The sequence below is a fragment of the Centruroides vittatus genome, unplaced genomic scaffold, assembly GCF_030686945.1.
Source record: "Centruroides vittatus isolate TY-2023 unplaced genomic scaffold, ASM3068694v2 scaffold_861, whole genome shotgun sequence".
Taxonomy (NCBI): Eukaryota; Metazoa; Arthropoda; class Arachnida; order Scorpiones; family Buthidae; genus Centruroides; species Centruroides vittatus.
The window spans coordinates 6177908-6201212 of NW_027122718.1; the positions used below are offsets into that span (position 1 = coordinate 6177908).

At 26.9% G+C, this 23305-nt stretch overlaps 1 protein-coding gene across 1 annotated transcript in view; it reads right to left on the reverse strand.

Annotated features, from left to right (window-relative positions):
• spen (split ends) overlaps positions 1 to 23305 on the reverse strand; it is a 186650-nt gene that overhangs the window by 65692 nt on the left and 97653 nt on the right. Inside the window, exon 2 of the mRNA XM_067288458.1 lies at positions 22036 to 22314. Coding sequence (XP_067144559.1) covers positions 22036 to 22314 — 279 coding nt within the window. The remainder of the gene's footprint in view (positions 1 to 22035; positions 22315 to 23305) is intronic.

Here is a 23305-nt window from a genome sequence, read left to right on the forward strand (position 1 = left end):
CTTAAGGTGTTGTAACTCACAAAGTGCACTTGCGGGATTGGCATTGTTTTCATTAAACAGCTTCACAAGGAAAATATATTCAGACACAGTCATGACTATTGCTGCTGATCTGAAATAATACAAGTGATATTTCACGTGCCATAGGCAGTTTTATTTTCAGAAATTAACCATAAAACATCTGCATTAGAAGCTGTCCATGAACGATGTCACATTTCATGGGGAAGGAATACTTCAGAATGTGACAATGTGGCAAGGGAAGAGGAGAATGATCCCTTGTAATGTTGCATTTCACAATTACCATTAATCAGTATCATACATGCTTTTTTAACATAATATTTCATATTTAAAACATATTCTTTAAAAATTTAATCTTTGCATTTAAATTTATATAAGAGAACTAAAGGATAGCAAAAAGTAAATGTGTATCATACATCAACACACTAAAAACCTTTTTTATATCCCCTTTTTTATCTAAAGCTATTCGTACTGGGATATAAAAAAAAAAGGTTTTTAGTGTGTTGATTTATCCTTTCCAGAGATTGTGCAAGAATTTGGTGTAACATATAGTTACTTTACTGTGGCTTATAACACATTATGATCTGTTATTACCACAGTAAAGTGATTAGTGTAATTTCTGTGACTATTACAGTATGGAATTTATGTCATCACCACAGTAATAACAATATCTTAACTCAATATTCCAGCACTGCTTTACTCTTCCAACAAATATTTTCAACTTCACAAGCCTGCCTTAGGTCTGTCATTAGTTTAAAGTTCAAAGTGCCAAATTAGACTATTAACTGTTCTAAGCTCATTGTTGTTATGAATTTTAAATTTAAATGGTGAAACATCCTGTGTTAACTACCATCTGATTTAGAGAATACAAAACTACATAAAAGTCTGTATGTTCCATCATTTAATCATAGAGCCAAATAAACTTTGTGCTAGAATGTGGCCAATTAATCATATATTTAGATATTACATAATTTGACTAATTGTAGGCAATTAAGCTGTCATCTTGACTCAAATTTAATAATTAAAAATAAATAAATTTAGAATATTCTGGAATAAAAAATTGATTCAGAGTGGGGCTTGAATTGACAATTTCTGTTTATCATGCAGACATGTTGCCAATTACCCAAACCTCTGTCTGATCTTTACTTCCAAACAAATTAATTTATGAGATATAACCATGTATAGTACATTAAAGGTAAACACCATAGTTTGACCTAGTCTAAATTATATAATATCTAAATAATTAATTAACCAAGTTCTAGCCCAACAGTTTATCCAGCTTTATTATTTGATTATTATAATTCAGGCATGATATTCTATATATTTTATAATTATTTGCTTTTTGTTCTGTATTGCAATAAATCTTCTTAATAGTTATATGCAATTTGCTATAAATTTTAAGCACTTATTGCACCATAGTTTTTAATTGAAAGCTCACTGAGATTTTATTAAACCAATATGTACATTTTGAGCCGAATACCCTTCCTCAGTTATAATTCAAGAATTTTTCTATTTTCCAATTTGTATTTGACATTAAATTGGAAAATACAAAAATACCTGAATACATATTTATGTATCAGAGAAACTAGACGAAGGATACAGACTGTGAATTAAAAATTAAAATTTAATGTCAAATACAAATTGGAAAATAGAAAAATACTTGAATATAACCAACTGAGAAAGAGTATATGACCCGAAATATACATATTGTTTTAATAAAATCATAGTAAGCTTTCCAATTGAAAACTGTGATGTGATAAGTCCTTAAAGTTTATAGCAAATTATATATAGCTATTAAGAAGATTCTATATATTTGTTGATCATAATAATAATATTTTTGAATCAGTTAAGCGGGATTGATGAAAAGCTTTAAAGATTCAAAATTAGTCAATAGGATTGAGTACAAAACTATTACAAGTTAAATAACACAAATGCTCATTCTATTGGTTTTTAATGTTCTTAGAAATAGTTAATCAACACTTTTTAATAAGATCTAGTGTTTTAAACATATACAAACAGTCATAATCAGGAATGATCTTCAAAATTAGAATAAAATATTTCAAAAGTTAAATTTAAAATGTTTTACTTAAAATAAAAAATGTTGATTATTTATTTAAGAACAGTAATTCCAATAGACTGAGTTTGTATGACTATTACTCTAGTGGCTATATATCATCATAATTTCTTACTAATATTAAGATTAACTGAAGGTAAAATAATAACAAAAGAAGAAAATGGCCATTTAATTCTAATTATTATAGATACAAAACTTGACCAGGACTGCAGTTTAAGGAAACATAATATAGAAAATTATGTAAAATAAAATTATAACATAAGAAGTAATAATCAATAAATTTTTCAAATTAATCTTATGTACAGCCAAAATCAAATATATTTCCTGTAAATAATGCATATTTATATACAATATGTAATAATAGAGTATTTATTACAAATAATGCAATTTTAAAGGGATGGAATTCAGATTCTTGAAAATATATACAACTTCAAATCTGACAGTATTTAAAAATGAATAAATATATGAAAAATAATTTCTGTTTTGAGTAAATGTAAAATTTATATCTAAAAATATGAATTAATATAAAATATTTAATTATTGTGAGACTGGCTCTGCCATAACACAAGAATTTGCACAGGTGAGACAACCATTAGTTTACATAACATATAAAAGATTATTTTCAATGAGGATGCTAGTTGTTACTTTCAATTTATTACTTTTCCAAAATTATATTGAAATAATTTCACTTAATTCAGCATAAAATATAAGCTAAATAAAAGAATAAGGTAACATAAGCTTGTGAAGGATTAAGTGAAGTTATTTTAATATAATTTCAGAAAAGTAATAAATTAAAAATAATATTAAGTGAAGAATGTGAACCACAAATTTCTCAGTCAAATTACCAATTACATCCTGTTCAAACTAAGAAATTGGATTCTGTTAATCATTATCAAAGTCAGAAATACAAGAAATGTGATCAGAGAGAGGTGAGAAGTAGATGGAAAAACTTTCCTGAAGAGAGACTAGTAGAGATCAAGAGAAACTGTTTGAATAATCAAGAAAAGTCTCCATCCTTGCAGATTCAAAGTTCTCTTGCTGTTTCCTCCAAACTGTCTTAGAATAGAAAGTACTGTATTTAATATCCTTTCAAAAAATAATCCTCTGTCCTCACTGCTTCAAATTACTACTCTCACTTCTGAACAAAACTTAAAGAAAAAAAAGAAAATTTCATCATCCAGTTCAAAACATCAGAGAAAAGTGGCTAAATATTGTTTCCATTCAGATTCTAGCCACAATCCAATGGTACTGAATTTGGACCTGGAACATCTTTTTGGGATAGACAGACTTAAATACTTATGTTTATCTCAGTTAATTGATTACCAAATAACTCCCTGAAATGTTTTATTAAATAAAAACAAACAAACAAAAATTTGAACATCACTTTAAATAAAACAAAATGTTGTTTTATTTAAAGTGATGTTCAAATTTTCATATATGTTTAACTGCTTTTCAGCTTGATGATGGTGACTTAAAAATTGTTGAATTTTTTTATTTATTTATTTATTTAGTAAATTATCTTATTTGTTGAATATTACTGGTGTTGTTTTCATTATTTTTACTTAAATTCAAGTTTAGCAAATTTTATTTAATATAATCTGACACAAAATTTCACTCAAAGTAGTGTTGAAGAGAATTTTTAAGTAAAAATATTTTCATTTCCTTTTAAAGCTCTGTTTCAGTTTCAATTTTTTGTAAAAATCAAAACTGTGGTTTGATAACAGAGACCAACACATCTCTATTACAAGCACATAACCATGTAAGTAGGCAGCAACATAACAAGTAAATGAACTGATTAGAAACAAAGCAATCATCACCCCCACCCATCCCTTGCTACCAGAAATCTACTGTAAGGTTGATGACTCATCACTTAAACATGTACCAGGCACTACAGTCAACATTGGGTATGTTCGTAAAGTCGAACGAGTTAAACGAGAATGATGTCATCGTTATTCTTATTTCGTTAGACTTTTCAAATGATTCGTGTATAACTAAATGGCTGTTTCTAAAATCGAAGATATGAATGTTGCTAGTGCAGCCTTATCCGAAATATTTTTCTTAGATTGCTTCGGGTGGACAGTTATTTCAATCATTTCACCTTTTAATTCACAATTTAAACACTCAAGTAGATTTAGAAACATCAATATCTTTGGGTGCCATTTTCTTAATGAAGTAAACTAACTCTTTCCTTTGTGAGCTTCGTTGGAGTTTTGTTCAAAATGTCATCACCACAGAGCATGCGCACTGAGCGAGATTACTACTTTTCGAACAATTCGTTACTAACGCATTTAACTCATTTGACTTTATGAACGTACCCATTGCCTCACAACAGCGTGTGATTCTCACACTAATAACATCTGTACACATTTAATTTTTTTTAACTTGACATTTAGATATTGAATGTTCTACTTTACTTTTAAAACATAGGATCTATCTGTATTTTGGAAAATTTTCCCAATTAATGACTACTGGCTTTACCGAGACACTACTAATTTTTATTATAACATTTTTGCTGCTATCACCATATTATTTTTCTCTTGCAAATTTCCCCAGGACTATTTTAATTCCTCCCAAACTTCGTTTGCACAATTGGACATATTACACATCCCTGAAAAATACTTTTATCAGCCACTAAAATCAAATAAAGCCTTTTTTCTTTTTTTTTTCTTTTCTTTTTTTCTTTTCTTTTCAAAAATTAGAGAGGTCCCTAATATTTAACATGTATTTTATATATTTCTTCAGAATAGTTCTCTATCTTCCAAATTTCATAGTATCCATTAAAGGCTATTCATTAATTACACATACAGTGCAAGGGGGAGAGGGATTGCAAAAAGTGCATCACTGTACATGTTCGGGAGGTATTGTCTACATAAACTTTTTTAGTGGTATTAAGTTAGTAACCTAAAAATTTATTTTTTATAAGCCTATCAGTTAAAAAAAATGAATGAATAAACTGAATGAATGAATAAACTGAATGAATGAAACTGAATAAACTGAATGAATGAAAAAATGAATAAACTATCAGTTAAAAAAAGTTTTGCAAATATTTTCTGAGTCATTTCTTCAATGTCAACAGGTCCATGAACTTTGTAGATGTAATTGAAGAGAGGGAGCTTGCCAAAAGTACATTACTGTACATAACAGAGAAGAGAGGGTCAAAAGTGGGTCAAAAATTACATGCATAATTAATAGATGCTCCTTGCAAGCATTCAACTTATATGTTCCTTCTTACAAATTTTTGTTCTTTTTCTTGTTTTTCCTACTTCTTTATTATGGTCCTTTTGCATACATTTCAGAATATTTTTGTATTGAATTACTAATGAGTTTTTGCTAATTGCAATTACAATTATGAATAAAATTTTAACACATACTGAACAAATAGTATCAAATATATCACTGATTTTTTTTACTATAAATACATTATTTTTGTATTGTAAAATTAATAAAAATTAGTATTGTTATATTTTTATATATGTTAAATAATATCTGTAATCTCAAGAAAGATATCTTTATAATTATATTATAACTGTTTCAACAATTTAAAAATAAAAAAAACAAACAGGTATAAAAGTTAGTGTCTGTAATCATATTAAATTAACAATATGAATATATGTATATAAAACTAATAAGTTAAATGACAAAAAAATCTAAATATTAAAATCAATCCAACATTTTTTTTTTCATCTCATACCATAAATGCCCTTAAAAATAAGATAAAATAAAGAAAACTTTATTTTATCTTATTAACAAACACATAACTTTAATGAGAAAACACATTTGAAATGAGATAATAGTTATATTTAATAAATGAGCATAATACTTAACAGTAACAAATTACATGGCAAAGTTAAATTTGGCTAGCAATTTTCCTTTTATTTTCAGTGTTTTTCAAATTAACTCTACTTGTACAGGTTTTTTATTCAACAATAAACACTTTATGCAAATTATTCACTAATAAGCAGTTACCTTCCTACAATGTTATTTATTGAGCTATTGCACATAATTACATCAAATTTCAAAATATCATTTTAAACTTCATAAAAAAAATCAAATAATACAAAGTTTTAGTTTTGCTTATTAAACCAATTTGTAAATAAAACTATATAACTCACCTCTCAAAATCTCACTAGAGTCTAGTGACAGATTTAAGGCATTAACATTTTTGGGCTGCTTTTGAGTCCTGCTTCAGATTTTTGACATTCTATGAATGGAACATGTATAAAAGAACCTTGGTTGAAAACCTGAAGCAGGAATCAAAAGGAGCCTGAAAACATTTGTTAACGCTTTAAATCTGAGGTTTTAAGAGGTGCGTTATACATTACCATTAAGATTGGTTTAAGTTCTGTTAATAAAGCGATAATTGTTGTTTACAATAATTATTATTTCATAACAAACATTGTGAAGCCCAATATGTATATAGAAACATCACCAAACGATTGCCTAAATAATCAGGCTATAACTCTGCTAATTTAATAAAAGGGTCCAGGTGGCACAACTGGCAAGCACACTGCATGGCAAGCAGAGGTTGCGGGTTCAAGCTCCGCCTCTGGTCAGTTCTTTTCTTCCAGATGGTTCTAAATTATTTAATAAATTATTAAAAATTATACCTTGCACAAAGGTTAATCATCCACTTGTAAAGATACTGGTAAAGTATACAAATGACTCACAATAATCTTTGAGTACCCAGTAATATATTTAACTGAAAACAAACGTTTTCGACTGTGTTACTCGGTCTTCTTCAGATTTATAAACATCAAGATTTGAATAAATGTTGTGCATACAGATTTTAAATTTTTTATAACATTTTAGAATGTTTTTGGAACGTTTCCAATCTTGCGTATAAAACCGTTGCGCGCGCGCGTTGCCATGGAAGCATATGTGTCGCTAACATATGTAGCACGCATGGCACAAACGAAGGAATATAATCATTCTATACACTAACAAAGCAATACAATTATTCTATATACAAACAAAGGGATGGAAATGTATGTTAAATAGAGCCATGGGGGTCTTCCCCTTCGTAACAGAACCTCCAAGAAATGTTAATCTCATCTTTGGAATTGATGCAGTTAGTGCGAAACCCTGCTTTGTATATTTCCAGAGTTTCCAGAATCATAAGTGTTCCATTCGGTGGGAGAGAGTTATCAATTCTATGTTTTGCAGGTCAGCTGTTATGCCCGGGGTCGAGGCATAAATTAAAAATTATAATTATTAAATTAGCAGTTATAGCCCGATTATTTAGGCAATTGTTTGGTGATGTTTCTATTATTATTTTAAAACATTTTATTTGAACTAATATATTTAAAAAAATCATCTTTTCTAAGATTATTTTTTACTTTAAAAAATAACTTTTTGGAATTTGAACATAAATACTACACAAATTAGAAACAAATAAGTTGAGAAATGTTAGAATGATGTGTCAAAATCCTCAAAATAAATCTCTCGTTCTGTTTGAACTATGGTAAATATTTCTCCAAGATTTATAATAGTTCGTGAATTATAATCATAATTTTAAAAATAAAATTAAAGAATTTTCATGCTTGTCATTTATATTTAAATTATATATGGCTTCATTTAATGTTTCTTTTTATTTAGATAAAATGATAAAAATTAAATCCCAACTATTTGGAATTTAATTCATACTTTACAAATGAATGAAAATTTCACAATCAAAAAATATTAAATGTTTTTGATTGTGGTAAACCTTTTCAAGAATCTATAGAAGTTATTATTATTTTTTTTTTTTTGTTTCAAGATTTTGGAAGCTATTTAATATTTCAATTATCATCATCATTATTAATATGTTTGTATTGGAACTTACCAAATTGTGATGTTGAAGACTATTGAATAATGATCCTCTAGAAGTTGCATGATTCCAGCATTTTAAGTTTCCATGATGTCAAATTTATATATTCCAAATTCTGGCAACTGTCAAGATCATAGTACTCTGCTGATATAATATCACCCTGGCATAGCAAAAATCATGGGTTCAAATCCCACTTCCAACAGTTGCAATTTTTCTACTTTGTGTTTGAAATTTAATTTAAATCTTTTGGACTCCTAATAGAAATTTCCGCAATTGAAAATTTTAATTATTTAATTATTCAAAAATTCATATAATTATTATTATTGTACAGTTAATAAAATAAGGAGGAGGTTCAGAGATGTTGATACAAAAACATTTTTATTGTTACTAAAAAATAAATTCCTGCAAATTCCAATGAGAATATACAATAAAATGGAGTTTAGTAAGATATTACAGTATTGTGTCATGTAATTCTTTCGTAATCTTAAAGATAAATATGAAAAACAATAGAAGGAAAAAATTATCAAGCATCTTTGATTTTACATATAAACTTAAATTTACATAAATGCAGAAATATCCAAAAATGTAAATATATTTTGATTTAATATATATGTGAGAATCAGGATTTATTAAATTAATGTGAGAAATTACATTATTTCTTATATTTTATTTCCCAATGGAAAGTTACATTCATCGTTTTTTGAGAAAAGAGAAATCAACTTCCTTTCCCACAGAACCTTATCTGTAATTCTGACCATCATCTGTTTATTTACCCCTTCTACATGTCATCGCATATCCTGTTGTAACCATGGATCCATTTATGCCATTGGTCAGAGAGCCCGATAAAAGGGTAGTTTTCCGACCTTTCCAGGCAGTCCACAAAAAGTAAGAAAGTGCCATACAGACGACAGGCAGTCTATGAAATAACAGATTTGCCATAAGAAGTCCCACATATTTAACTTGTGTGCTATAAGTTCTCGTCCAGATTCTCATCCTCCTGCCAAACTTTCACTGCAGTCATCCTGCATATCAATGCTTCATCACTGACCAGAAGACTACGTTCCGACCAACAGTCGAGGTAGTATACATTTTTATACGTGTAAACTCTCTCTTATGCAAAGAAGTTAGGGTTTATTATTCTCTTGATATATATTTGTATTTTATTTGTTAGTTCTCATTAAACTTTGTTTCTTATTTAATAATGGTCTCGTCAACGAACTCAACTCCACATCAGCGTCTTATCACTTACCTAAGGTCCCTCCCACTCGGAAAAATCGACTCATTAGCGTGCCTAACACTATAACTAGGCTGATGTCAGGAAAAACAACTTACAGGGGCATTTTACAACCTCCCTGAACAATTATCTATATTCTTAAAAATCCATCCTATGACTCTGTGGGTGGCTCTTCCAGATCTGTAGCCAAGTAAGTGGCAGAGATTACAATTATCTACCCCTACTTCCCCACATATATGTATCAAAATTATAAATATCTGAATTCAGTTTACAATAATAAGTTCATAATTAAAGTAAAAATAACAAAATTCTCATATAATACCAAATAATTGCTGGATTATATTGGGCTATATTAATGCTACTGTTAAAAATTAAATGTTAAGTAATTTGGCCTAGAAGTACCATCTCTTGATAAATGTATCTGCACAGTAAACAGGAGGAGTTGTGGGTTCAAGTCCCACTTTGGGCTAATTCTTTTCTTTCACAATCTTCTAAATTAATTATTAAATATTAATTTAATTATAATTATTACATTTATCAAAATATGGTGCCTAAGGCCTACCTCTAGGCAAAATTACTTAACATTTAGTTATTAATAATAGCATTAATATAACTCGATATAATCCAGCAATTGTTTGGTGTTAATTTTTTTTAAATCAGGTTATTTGATAGATTTTTATATTCTCATATAACAATGAAATTGTAACGAATTATTCTCAAGAATTCACTAAGTCACTATAAATTTATATTATAACAAATTTCAATATACAGAATTATATCTTCCTTATTAACAACTGATTTCATAAATGTTGTCTGAATTGAATGTATTTTATCCCATTAGTGCCTTGTATGAGGAAACATCAGTAATTAGCTTACAAACAGATACTGAGAAAAAGATTGTAACAAAAAACATTTATTTTTGAACAAAATTTCTATAAACATTCATATCGTTGTCACAACATCCACCAGCTTCTGAAAACATGCTGCATAAAAGTCTTTTGATTGAGGTCAGACTCACTGCAGTATATATTTCTGGATTTTATCACCAATTGCAAAACATTGAAAGAAAAAAAATTTTTTTTTCCAAAGATTTTGAAAAGGTAGTAATTCTATAGCAATACAAATGAACTAGGTCTAACTGTAATAAAAAAAAAAATGTCCACAAAACCTTTGTATCTCCAGTTAAAAATTTTTTATTAGCAATTAATGTTTTTGATCTTAAACAGATCATCAGGTCTGAATATACAACTGAATTAAAATGCAAAATAGAACATATTAGTTTAAACAAACTGAAACAAGCAATAAACAAATACATAATGTATTAGATATAAAATAAAATATAAAACAAAAATAAAATACTGGCAACTACTTTTAAAAGTTATTAAAAAATAAAAATAAAAATATTATTTAAATTAAATATAAATTGCAGTTATAATCTGAATTTATAATCCATGTTTATCATTAATAGGTGGGGTAATTGTTTTTCACATAAATATTGCCATGCTTCAGATAGAGGCTGTTCTTCTTTAAAGTTGATGTTATTTCCTCTTATTACTGATTTATGAATTTCCAGTGCCTCAAGGGTTCGGATATATTCTATGTTGTGGCATTGTTTGATAATACATGCATTGTCAAAGTTTACTTCTACATTCTATTCAGAGGCAAACATGGAGAGAGCAGTGGTTAGCCTTTTTTGCTTAATGTCATATTTGTGTTCCTGTAGACACTTATGGATTTGAGGTGTCTATTGCATCTATTGTCTATCACTGGTACTTTATAAACTCCTGGAGCTCTGCATATAAGACATCCACTTTGACTTTCCCATTGTGCAGCATTTTGTAAATAGTAGGCAGGCATTTATACGTTAATGTCACTTTTTTCTCGTTTGCCATTTCTCTGTATATACCAGGGATGGGCAAGCAAGAGTTCAGTGGGAGCCGAAATGTAGGTTTTGCAAAATGCATGGAAGCTGCAGTTCTGTACAGTCGTGGCGGATAGTATGGTAAGGCACGCAATTTTATTATATAATATAAATATAATATAAAACAAATATTGAATTTTTTTAATAAACATATTTTCACAAAATTATAAAAATAATAATAATAAACAGAAATTAACACTTTCAGCAAGAGCCGCATGTAACTCAAAAAGAGCCGCATTTGCCCATGTCTGGTATATACTATGTAATGCACGGTAGTAATTGGCCACTAGATAATCTTTATTAGTGTTACTAGATTGAGTGTTATTAGAGTGAGGTTGTGGCTAACACCTCACTTCAATTTTGATGACATTCTTTCAAAAATTCAGTTGCAAATTTCACATTGATTTGTGTGTTCATTGTTATTCATAAATACAAAAAAATCTTAATCTTTGACTTTTTTATTATAATTGGTCCCCAAACTTGTTTTCTCTTACAGCTCACATTACTGTTCTGAAAAAAATAGGTTGGAGATTGCTGATCATAATTAAAGGATAATATTCAGAGCTCTCTGAAGAAAAACTATTGGTTAAATCTCAACCAAATTTGGAAAAAAATTTTACTTCAGAGTTTATCAGCTAAAACAAAATTTGGCACTGCTGCCCCTAAATGGGCATAGTATATGTCTTCTAATTAATTTTGGATGTAGTTAAGGAATAGGAGTTCAGATAGCACTGAATCCTTAAAGCTTTTCCATATCACTGAAAAAAATACACCAGAAACAGAAATGGAAAAATTGATGTCATTTTTCCTGTCCAGAAGTTTCTGTTAACCAAAATCTGGTTGGAAACCTAAAGCAGAAAATTTGACTTTACTGTTTCTTTTGGACTGTCAGTAAAGTTTTGACCAATAGAAAAACAATGGATGTGGTGGTGGTGTTTTATGTCTTTTTGTATTAAAGGATAATGATAGACTATTAAAAAAGAAAAAAGCAAGATAATCAAAGAATTAGAATTGTTTTTAGAAGAAGTCAAAAAGTATCCTATTCTTTATAATAAAACAGATAAACAAATATAAAGATGTCAATCTTAATTGCTTGCAATATTCTGATATTGTGAAAATAGAAGTAAATCAAAAATGCAGGGAACAGAATTTAGTTACTTTTCCATTTCTGCTTTCTATTTCTATTTTCTGGTAACGTGGCTTTTACTCTTTAATTATGCTTACCCTGTAGATCCTGCAAAAAATTGCTAGAATGAAAATAAAAGCTTAACATAATCCACTCCATTATATATTTTTGACGTATAAAGTAGCTATTGCTTCATACATACAAGTTTTGTAATTTCAGAGTATTACTTAACATATAACTCATCTCACTGCATAACCTACATCCCCTTTCAAATCAGCTATTTAAATACATAATCTATAGATAATGTTTATAAAAATACACCATTTTTCAATATATATTTATTAGTTTATAATTAAAATACTGTTGGTTGATTTGCAATACGTTATTTTTTCCATTTTTTGCTCTTTCTGCTTTGTAGTCACTAAGAAGACATGGTAACAGGTTTGTAACAAATGTTCCATTTTTTGGAAATTTTTATATATAAACTGATGTTGGTGAGAGAGAAATAAATAAGCATGTAACATTCCTTGTATAATAATAAACTTTGTTTTCAAAAAAAAAAAATTAATTTGTAATAATTAACAATGTCTTAAGATTCATAGATTTGAAAATATTTAATACAGTAAACCCCCACTAACTTGAAGTAATAGGGGTGACAGTAATCCGAGTTTATAAAAGTCCAAGTTAATAGGGTGTTTTCTCTGATGATAAGGAAAACAATGAAGTGATTACATAGTACAGTTTTATTTGGATCATCTCTATACATAAGATTTACTGATATTCAATAGGTTATCCTGCTGAATTAATTGTTACAGGAAATGAACTCAAAAAAAATTTTGTGACAGTATACAGCAATGTAATGTCTTTAGTAACTTTCCAACTATAGTAATATAATGCATGGGATTACAAAGATTTCCAGATATCAAAAACAATTGTTAATTATAATTTCATTATAATTATAATTGTATAATTACTCATTAATTACAATTTTTCTATTGTCAAGAAATTTCAAATTATTGAACAAATTTTTGAAAGAATTTACCCAAATTATGTGAAGTCTGAGTTGGTTGGTCTGAGTCAGCAGGTGTTTATTGTGATATTTTAAATTCACGTACAAATAGTATTTAAACTGATATAAAATAGATTTCTACACAGTATAGTAAAAAATGAAGCAAATAAATCAAAGTTGCAATGACATCATCTTTAGTTTTAATTTTGTTAGCAAAATGATGGAACATAATGCTGCTGTATATGAACAAAATGAAACATTACATGGTCAAAACTAGGGATATCATTTTAAGCAAGTAGAACTATTTTAATTATCAAAGTTCATGTTAAAGTAATAAAAAGAGAAATTTATTATGTAACATTATAATTATTGAGTTGCATCTTAATCATCAATAAGACGGGCTCATAAAAAAAATAATTTTAAAAGCTCATCTTTTATTGGATACTGTAAATATATAATAATAATGAGTAATTATTTATTGTGACATTGTCACAATGCTGGGCTGCAATTTTTCAACACAATGTTCTCAATTTTAGTAGTGTTTTGTCTCTGTACATCATACTTTTCCTGTTAACAATGGAGTCATGCCAGTCATCTATCTAACTCCATTCAGGAGAAAATTTTTTAGAACTGAAATAATGTGACTTCTAGTCCAAACTGGAAGTTTATATACAGTTAATAGGGTCCTCCTGTCCTTAACCTTTCCGTATCTGGGACTCAACTTTCGTCTATCTAATTCTGTTTTTTAAATTAAGGAAGGACAGACACAGAAACTGAAGCCAGTTGGAATTTATAGGTCTACAATTTTTAAAAATTGCAGCTCAATAATAATTATTCTCATTTGGGTTTCAAAGTAGTAAATTTTTTACATCTTACATTGTTATTATGATTATTCTGAAAATCATTTTATGGCACTGAAGACTTCAGACAAATGGTCTTTTCACCAAACACCCAGTATATTGTATTACAGTAGAGCATCACTTATCCGACCCCCGATTAACCGACTTATTGGTTAACTGACCGCGTTCTAGTCGGCAAATTCAAATGTCCGCTAGTGATGTGGCACTACAATATTTGGTTATGTCTTGGCTACTTTAATATTATTTTTGTTAAATTTTTGCATGTTTTAGCTGGCAGCACTGGCTCGACCATGAAAGGGAGGCTAGTATTTAAACCAGGCTAGTATTTAATACACTATACTAATAATGTATTTTTTCATACTTTTCGGTTATCTGAATTCTCAGTTATCCGACCAACCCCAGTCCCCAATTAAGTCGGATAATTGATGCTCTACTGTACATTGATTCCCATGAAAAGAAAAGTCCATTTAAGATGGTGTCAGTAATTTTTTTATACTACTTTGGAACATTTAGAAAACTGATGTATTGTTTATTGCAACATTATTTGTATAAAATAAATAAGCTTTATCATTAATTTCAAGTATTTTCAGTTTTAATCATCTAAATCATGATCAGGAATATTGAATTTAAATACATACATACATACATACATATATATATATGTACATTTTCATATATTTTTTAAATTATGTATTCTTGATAACAAATAAAATTTATTTCACAGTTAAAAGTATTTTGAATAAACTAATGAAAAACTTTTATTATAAAACTAATTATACTTAAAATAAATCTTTTATTATTATTATTATTATTATTATTCATAAATCATCATCTTATTCGTAAAGTGTAAATCATCTGATTTCAAACAGATACTAGGATTGCATTAATTGTTTTTAATGTGTGCTAATTGAGCTTAACAAGATTTATGCATAAATCTGAAGTTTATTTACATTGAAATCACATTAAAATAACTGTTTAGATATGTTTGAAGGGTTATAAAAGTTAAATATTTGAACTTAAATCCTTTAAAAAAGATTTTAAGTTCTGTAACAAAAATCATGAGATTTTAAGCAAGACTTTAAAACAATGACAGTTCCAGGGGGTGGACCAAGGAGCCCAGCACCCTCCAAAGTAAAAGGAAAAAGCAATACTAGTAAATTTTCCAAAAATATTTTCCTAATTAAAATTCATTTTTTTTATATTGTATTGTGTGTTCTATTTATATATTATTTATGAATTAGCACATAGAGTGGGAATTTCATTGAGTTCACATTAAAATTTTTTTTTATCTATTCAACTTGGCTCCCAAGATGAAATCTTGAGTGTGCCACTGCTTTGGAACATTAATTTACATAACTGAGTCTCACCTATCTTTTGATGACTGTTTAGTATGTTTCAAAATAGAAGTGGTGATATCTGATTTGGTGGCTGATTTTAGAAACACAATTCTTTTCAACTTTTCTTCAGAATAACTTTTAAGCAATGTATATTTGTATACACTTGTACAGTACATAGTACTAGTGAATGGAACTAAGCATTACTTTTTAAGTACCCAATATTTCAGCTTAAATCTATGGCTGAATTTTCCCATGACATTCCTCAAGAACATGATCTTATCAGTATTCTGAATAGCTTACAACATTCATCAACTTGGACTTGATGTCCATATCAAATTTGATCAAGATTGGTCAAGCAGTTGCAGAAGAGTTTATTTAAAACCAATGACATTTGAGTGCAAGAAATGGCCTTCCCTTGCTCAGTTCAATAAACATTATTTTGATAAAAGATAAATATGAATATGAAAAACAAATAACTTTTAACTAAAAACTGTTTTCTAGCTATTTTTCAATCAAATAAGTTTCTACAATTCAAAATATAATAAATTAGCATGTTCTATGAAAATAACTTTAATGAAATATATTGCATTTTTTAATGTTGTTTTCAGTAGATATTTTTTTTAAACTCCTTCTAAGTCACTATCTCATTGCATATGTTTATACACATTTTTATGACTGATGTATGTCATATGTTTGTTGTGAAAAATGCTCTAGAAACTAACTTTAATGACTCTGATGTGTTCATTGTTGTTAAATGTTTATTTCACTATTCCTCCAATAGACATTGTTTTGCTGTGTTTGGTGGGAAAGTTTAATTTCATTTCAGAATCTGACAGTGTCTATGTAAATTGTTTTGGAAGTTTTTCTTTCAAACAAATATATCAAATACCAATAATAAAAAAAATTGATACTTTTTGGACAGTCAACTTGAAAAGAATTGGACTAAGTGGTTAAAATTCAATTTGAAAAGATAATCTTTTAGACATCCATTTTTGTTTTATTTTTTAAGCATATTGAATAAAATTTCAAAAAATCTTTAATTCATCTATAACTAAACTATTATATACAAAATTTTTAATTAATATGTCTTTAATTTTCAATTAAAAATTTCAGAAAGACATTTTTACATTCTATAATTGAAGACCTTTAAATTTAAAGATGGTTTGTTTTTTTTAATCAAGAAAAACAATTTGATCTTTTTAAATAAAAACAATAAAAACATTTTAATATTCAAAGCACAAAAAAGGAATAGATACTTTTAAAATTATAAAAGATTAATTCTTAATGCATATAACAAAACATCTAAGCTGAATTATATTTAGCTAATATTGAGTTAATTGTTAATTGGCTTAATTATATCCAAATACAATTCAATTTGTAGATACTTCGCTATAAGAAAATTGGCTTTGGTCGGTAGTTTATGTCTAATGCATACAGTATCTTAGATAAAATTCATTTTGTAAAATATGTACATAAATAAATATAATTTACAAAAGATTGTGTATATATATTAACAATTACTATTATCATTACGTCAATTATATTAAAATATATCAGATTTTTGGCTGTAATTTATAAAATGTATCATATGTTAAACTGATGGCATTTTGTAGATAAAAATAATAATAATAAATCAAGATAACAATTATTTATTGCAATGTAAACAATAATAACTGATCTAGTATAAATTGTAGTATATAGTAATAATATTATGACTATCAATATATAACATTGAAAATAATATGTTTCACAATGCATATTGATTCATCACTGCCAAATGTTATAAATTAGCATTTTCCATTAGAATATTTTTAATGCCCTTTATCAAACTTTTGACAATATTCATTACATTTAAAATAAATTCTTATTAGAAATTTTATTTTATGACTGACTGGAAAATGTATGTATAGAATTAGTTAGTATAGAATTAGTTAATATAGAATTAGTTAAAAAAAATTAAATGCATTCAAACAAAATGAGAAGAACATTAAGATATTCATTATATAACATCTTAAAAATGTTTATATTTATTAAATAACATTACAAAACTTTAAATATAAAACATGCAAATAAACCTCAAACTTTTCAAACAGCTAAGGAGTCAAACTCAAAATTATTAGATATAAATCTGCTAACAGTAACTATCAAAACAATTATTATTATTGATAATAAAATACAATAAGTGTCATATACGAAAACTATTTTCTTCAAACTTCCTGTATACAAAATTTTGTTGATAAAATCTAACTACATAAATTTAAAATAACATTTTACAATGATTTTTTTTTAAAGTCAAAACAATATACAAAAAAATAATTTTATTTAAAGTAATTTTTCTCTCTTTCAATAATATTGAAACATAATATAAAATTACAGAGCACAAATATAATGTTTAATAATAAACTAGGAATTGCACTGGTCCAGCACTCACATACTGGATCAGTGTAATTCCTAGTATCATTCCAGCCAACCTTGGTGGACTGGGATGATGCTAGCATGGAAATTGGAAGCATGGAAAATTTTCAATGCAACAAATAAGGAAATTGTATTAATAGTGCAAATTGTGAGATAATATTAGCCATATGGCAGTTATAGATAGATAAACTTGTAAATGGAGGCAAATAAGCAATGTAAAGCAAAGGGAGCATATGCATGTAATTTTGGTGCACATCTAGTATGACAATGCATTCATCTTTTGTTATAAATTACAAAAAATTTTACTGTAAAATAATATGTTATATATAAATAATTACATTTTTGAAAAACTAGTAATCATTCAAAAGTGATGACATCTAAGACTGAACTTGTAAAAACATTCTAAAATAGAATCTCAACCAACATTGGTTTTGTATTGATGAACACTTGAAACAGGCTCTGAATGAGGCTGAAAACATTCATATTTATTGTTTGAATTAAAGCATTATCTTGGAAAAGTGTATAAAGTTTTTCTTGTTAATCACCAATATTCTTTAACTCAACTTAATGAGCAGTTTCTTAACTGTTCTCTAGTGTTGTATCAGCAAATATGATGAAGATTTTAAGAAATCAATCACAACTATTACATCAAACATCTTGTGTAACTAGTTGAATACATGGAATGCAACTGAATGTAAACCAGAACCAAAACTAAAACAAGTAAACATTTCAAATTATACGAATATAGAGAAGAATGTGTTTATTAGACTTGATTCAAAAAATGCAAAGCATAATTGAAAAAAAAAGTACAAACTGGTGGTGTTGCAATTGCAATTAAACAAAAAAACCATGAAAAAATTTACACTTGATTTTAACTCAAATGCACATGTGATTAAAAGAGCAGTGAAGCAATCATCCTCCAAAATTTCGAAACTGCTTTGTCCATAGGTAATGGGTATTTTTATGGTCCTGTACATGATACACAACAATTCTGCATTAAACTCACCATAATCTGCCATCTTAATTTTAAATTATCAATCAATTAGAAACTTCCAAAGTTGGATCTTTAAAATAATGGCTAGTTTAATGCTTCAATAGAATTAACAAAGTTTGATGAAGCACTTTCAACTGTTAAATAGGTTTAACACATTTGTTAAATTTTAATGATGATTTGTGAAACTGGCCATTAATGTTATTTTATATTGAGCAATGAAAAGGATTAGAATAAATGGATGTCATAATGATGGAAAAAATTAATAATAGAAGAGAATATCAAATTGATTATGGAATGAAGTAAATAAAGTTTTACTCAATCTGAAATATATTGATTTTACTGAAAATAATTCACTTATAAACAAAAACAAAAAAAAAATAACTAACACTCCAAACAAAAAATAGCTGAGCAACTTAATATAACATTGCAAAACTGCATTTCACAGCTTCCTACACATATATATTAATAATAGTTCTAAATGTCATGAAATGTTTTTATGTAATTCCATGCTTATAGAACATTCTTTAATCTCATATGGATTGTATGGACTGTAAAAATTTTAAAATACAGATATAGCTCACAGAATATCTTACTGATTAATCTTTTCTGCTAGAATGTCTCTTGAATTTTAATATTCATATTTCATAGAACATAAACCTCAAAATATTTTTCAGTCATTGGACACAAATTAAAGTTTAAAGCCCTTTTTCTGTGACAATGCTTGTCTTCTTGATTTATTATCACGACGACATTGCTTCATCCAAACTTCCTGTAGTTATAGTCTATTTAATATGCACTTTATTCACATGTTGAGGTCTGCTGTCAAATCTGCCCCCAGTATTCTTATGCCACAACTTTCAAAAGTTTCCTTTACTTAGATGTTTTCACTGAACTCTACTTTTCAATCTGGTTCAAATAGTTTTTTTTTGTTTTTTTAATGGAATTTCAAATTTCAAAATAACTTCACAACAGAATAGTTTTCATAATTCTCTATTCACCTGACAGTCATGTGATGACCTACAGTATGTCATGTCACATCATAACTGATTGACTAATAATATGTCAAAATTTTAAAAAAAATGGGATATTATTTTATAAATACTTTATTTTTAAATCATTAGGCTTGTATTAATTAATAGATCAAAAGTAATTGCAAGATATGAAGTCATGTATTAACTATCTGAGATCACATGAAAATTCTATTTTCCCATTGTAGTCATGCAATAGTCTGCACTACATCATGTCATGTGACAGCTGAATGATCATGTGACAGCTGAATAATATGTTAAAATTTCTTTAAAATGGGCTATTATTTTATAAATACTCAATATTTTTAAATAAAACCTTCAAAATGGCAAACAACAAGAGGTCAGCTCTCAAAAAAACTATTAAACATATGCAGATTCTTTCTAGATTCTTCAGTATCCTGATGTCACTATGCTCTTTCATTGTAAATCTAGGTGACAAAATGCTGTTTGCGTAAGTACAAAACAATCCAACAAATTTATTCAAAATTTAAAACGTCCATAGTATTTGTCATGGACACTAAATATTTTAAATTGCATCCAAAATTGGTTAATTGGTCAAAGAGACATTAAGGATCAAAGTTAGCACTTTATTATTACATGTATGGCTGAGCTTTACTATAAAATGCTACTGGATCCTTATGAAATGCATATGTTGCAACATTGTTTTTTGATGCTGTTTAAAATGAAGTATAATAAGAATGCTCATTTCAAAACTTATATTACATAAAATCTAAACAATAAACAAGAACAGTACCATCTTAAAATACAAACCTGACAAAATTATTTTGTCTATGATAATTTAACTAAACTTTAATTTTACATTCTGTTTTATCTAATCTAGTATGTAGAGTTTTTTAAATCCATAATGGAGAATAAATCAATTTATTTTCACTCTTAATAGGGCATAAGAAAAAATTACTGCAATAATAATAATAATGTATGTTTATAAATTATCTAATTAATGAAAATTAAGACAAATAAGCCAAGGAATGTAATCTTATCTATATTACTATAAATTACATTATAAACAATCTTAATTGCAATAAATATTCATCAAATATTTTACAAACAGATCATTGAGTATATAACAACAGAATTTTATTATATAAACTATACAAAATTTAGAAAATATATACGATTAATGAAAGTATTTTTAATTGCAATATAATCTTTACATTTATAATTTAATGAATTCATTATGTACAGGTAAACATGAGTTTTTGGCATACTCCATATTTGGAGTATGCCGGAAACTCAGACATTGTATGCCAGTACGTTTGGACTCAGATAAATTACATACTTTTTAGCATGTTTATTGCTATCTGTTTGTTCCTGTGCTGAATGACATTTGATGTTATGTTAATCTGGTTTATAAAGATACATGTGAATAGTTTCTTAATTTGTCTATTGTTATTTGACGAATCTTGAAAACGTGGTCTCAACCTTATACTTTTGTCCGAGATGATGTATATTGAATTAACAGATCATGGAACACATTTTCTGCTTGAGTTTTTTATAAACTCTTTTATGGTTTTATGATTGCTTCCACAGGATGCATAGATGAGTGTGGTGCAAAATATTTTGAAGGTTTAAAAAAATAAAGTCATAGTGCAAAACTTTTCTAATGCTTTTAGTAGTGACAATAAAATTAGTGAATTAATGAATAGGGGTGAATTATGTATTATTATTATGTGATCACTGTTGATCTAACAAAACAAATTATTCAAATTAAGACTTTGAAATTAAGAGTGCTATAAAACCAATGGTGTATCTATTCTTCAAATTTATATATATATATATATATATATTAAAATTTAAAATTAGCAATTTATTGGAGAACTAAATATGATCATTTATTTTTATGTTTTAATATTTCTTTATAATTATTTTTAAAAAAACTAAAGAAACAATACTAAAAATTGTACAGAATTTTTAGAAGTCAAACATCAAATATAACGAAATATTTATATTTCAATTTCGTATATTTACATAATTTCATTTATGGTGATTTGGAAATTTGATATCTTATTCAAAAATCATTCCTTTTAATAAGTATATTATTCCAAATTAAACGTAATATATTACTTTAAAGAACAAGTCAACAATCATTAAAATTCTCAACTTACTTTCTTAGTATTAAAAAGCCACCCCTTTATAATACATTATTGGTGAATTATTCTAAACCCTTTATTTGTGGATAATATATTGATACATACCCATGTTGGTAGCGCGATGGTCGAGCTGCAGTATAAACACCCGTGGTTGGCCTTACTAAAGAATCATCCCTTTCATGAATGAATATTGCTGAACTAGCAGTACTAGAAGCAGGTGGTTCATAATAATCAGTTTTTAAAGTCCTTTCTTCTATTTTATTTTCTGCATTATGTGCTTTGGCTGCAGATTTGATATCAATGAATGCAACAGTAGCACTAATACCAGTACCATTATCATCATCTTTTTTAGGAAGAATTTTTACACTCTGTACCTTGCCATAACTAAAACAAAAATAAGCCATTTTTACTTTTTCAAAAACAAATAATTAAAAATTGTTTATATATCAAATTCTCTAACTATAATTAAATATTATCAGCAATAAATGTACTTAAAATAATATAAACAAACTTCCTAATGAAAACATCAATTAGTATCATTTGATTTAAATCAAACATTCTCAAATAATGTAAATTAATATAACATGAATATTTTTTTTTATCACTTCACCATTCGAGTTCAATTAAAAACATAATCAATAGTATCATTAATTAAGATTTAAAAACATTTTTTTTACAATAATTAGTGCTGTGTGACATTGTTTAATATCAAGAGATATTAACTGATATATTCTAAAAATTATTATTAATTAAAATAATTTATCAGAAAAAATATTTATTTAAAAATATTTAAATAAAAAAATTAATAAAATTTTAAAACTAATTATTATTAACTTTTATTAAAATTACTATCTACTTCAGAAAAGTATTCATTTCAATAGATATATATATATATTATATACACATGCACACACGCACACACTTTAAATTAATTTTAAAATAACTCATAACTCTTCAAAAAAAATCATTATACTGCTTTTATCATCATCATCATCATCACTCTTCAAAAAAAATCATTATACTGCTTTTATCATCATCATCATCATCATCATCAATTAAAAATTATTTATATAAAACAATCATTTAAACAAAATGATCTTAAATTAATAAAATTTTTTATGGTGATAATTATTCAGTTGTTTCAAATTTAACTTAATGCATACAGTTAAAAAATAAAAAATCAAAATTTAACATAAAGTGATCATCTATATTATTATAATATGCCAATATTATCTGTATTAAAAATTTTAGATTACATCATCTTAAAACTAATGTCAATAATTACTATCATATACAAGATACTTCCACATATTAGTTATTTAAATTTATATTAAATTAAATTTGAAATAACTTTCAAAATCAATTTATATCATTT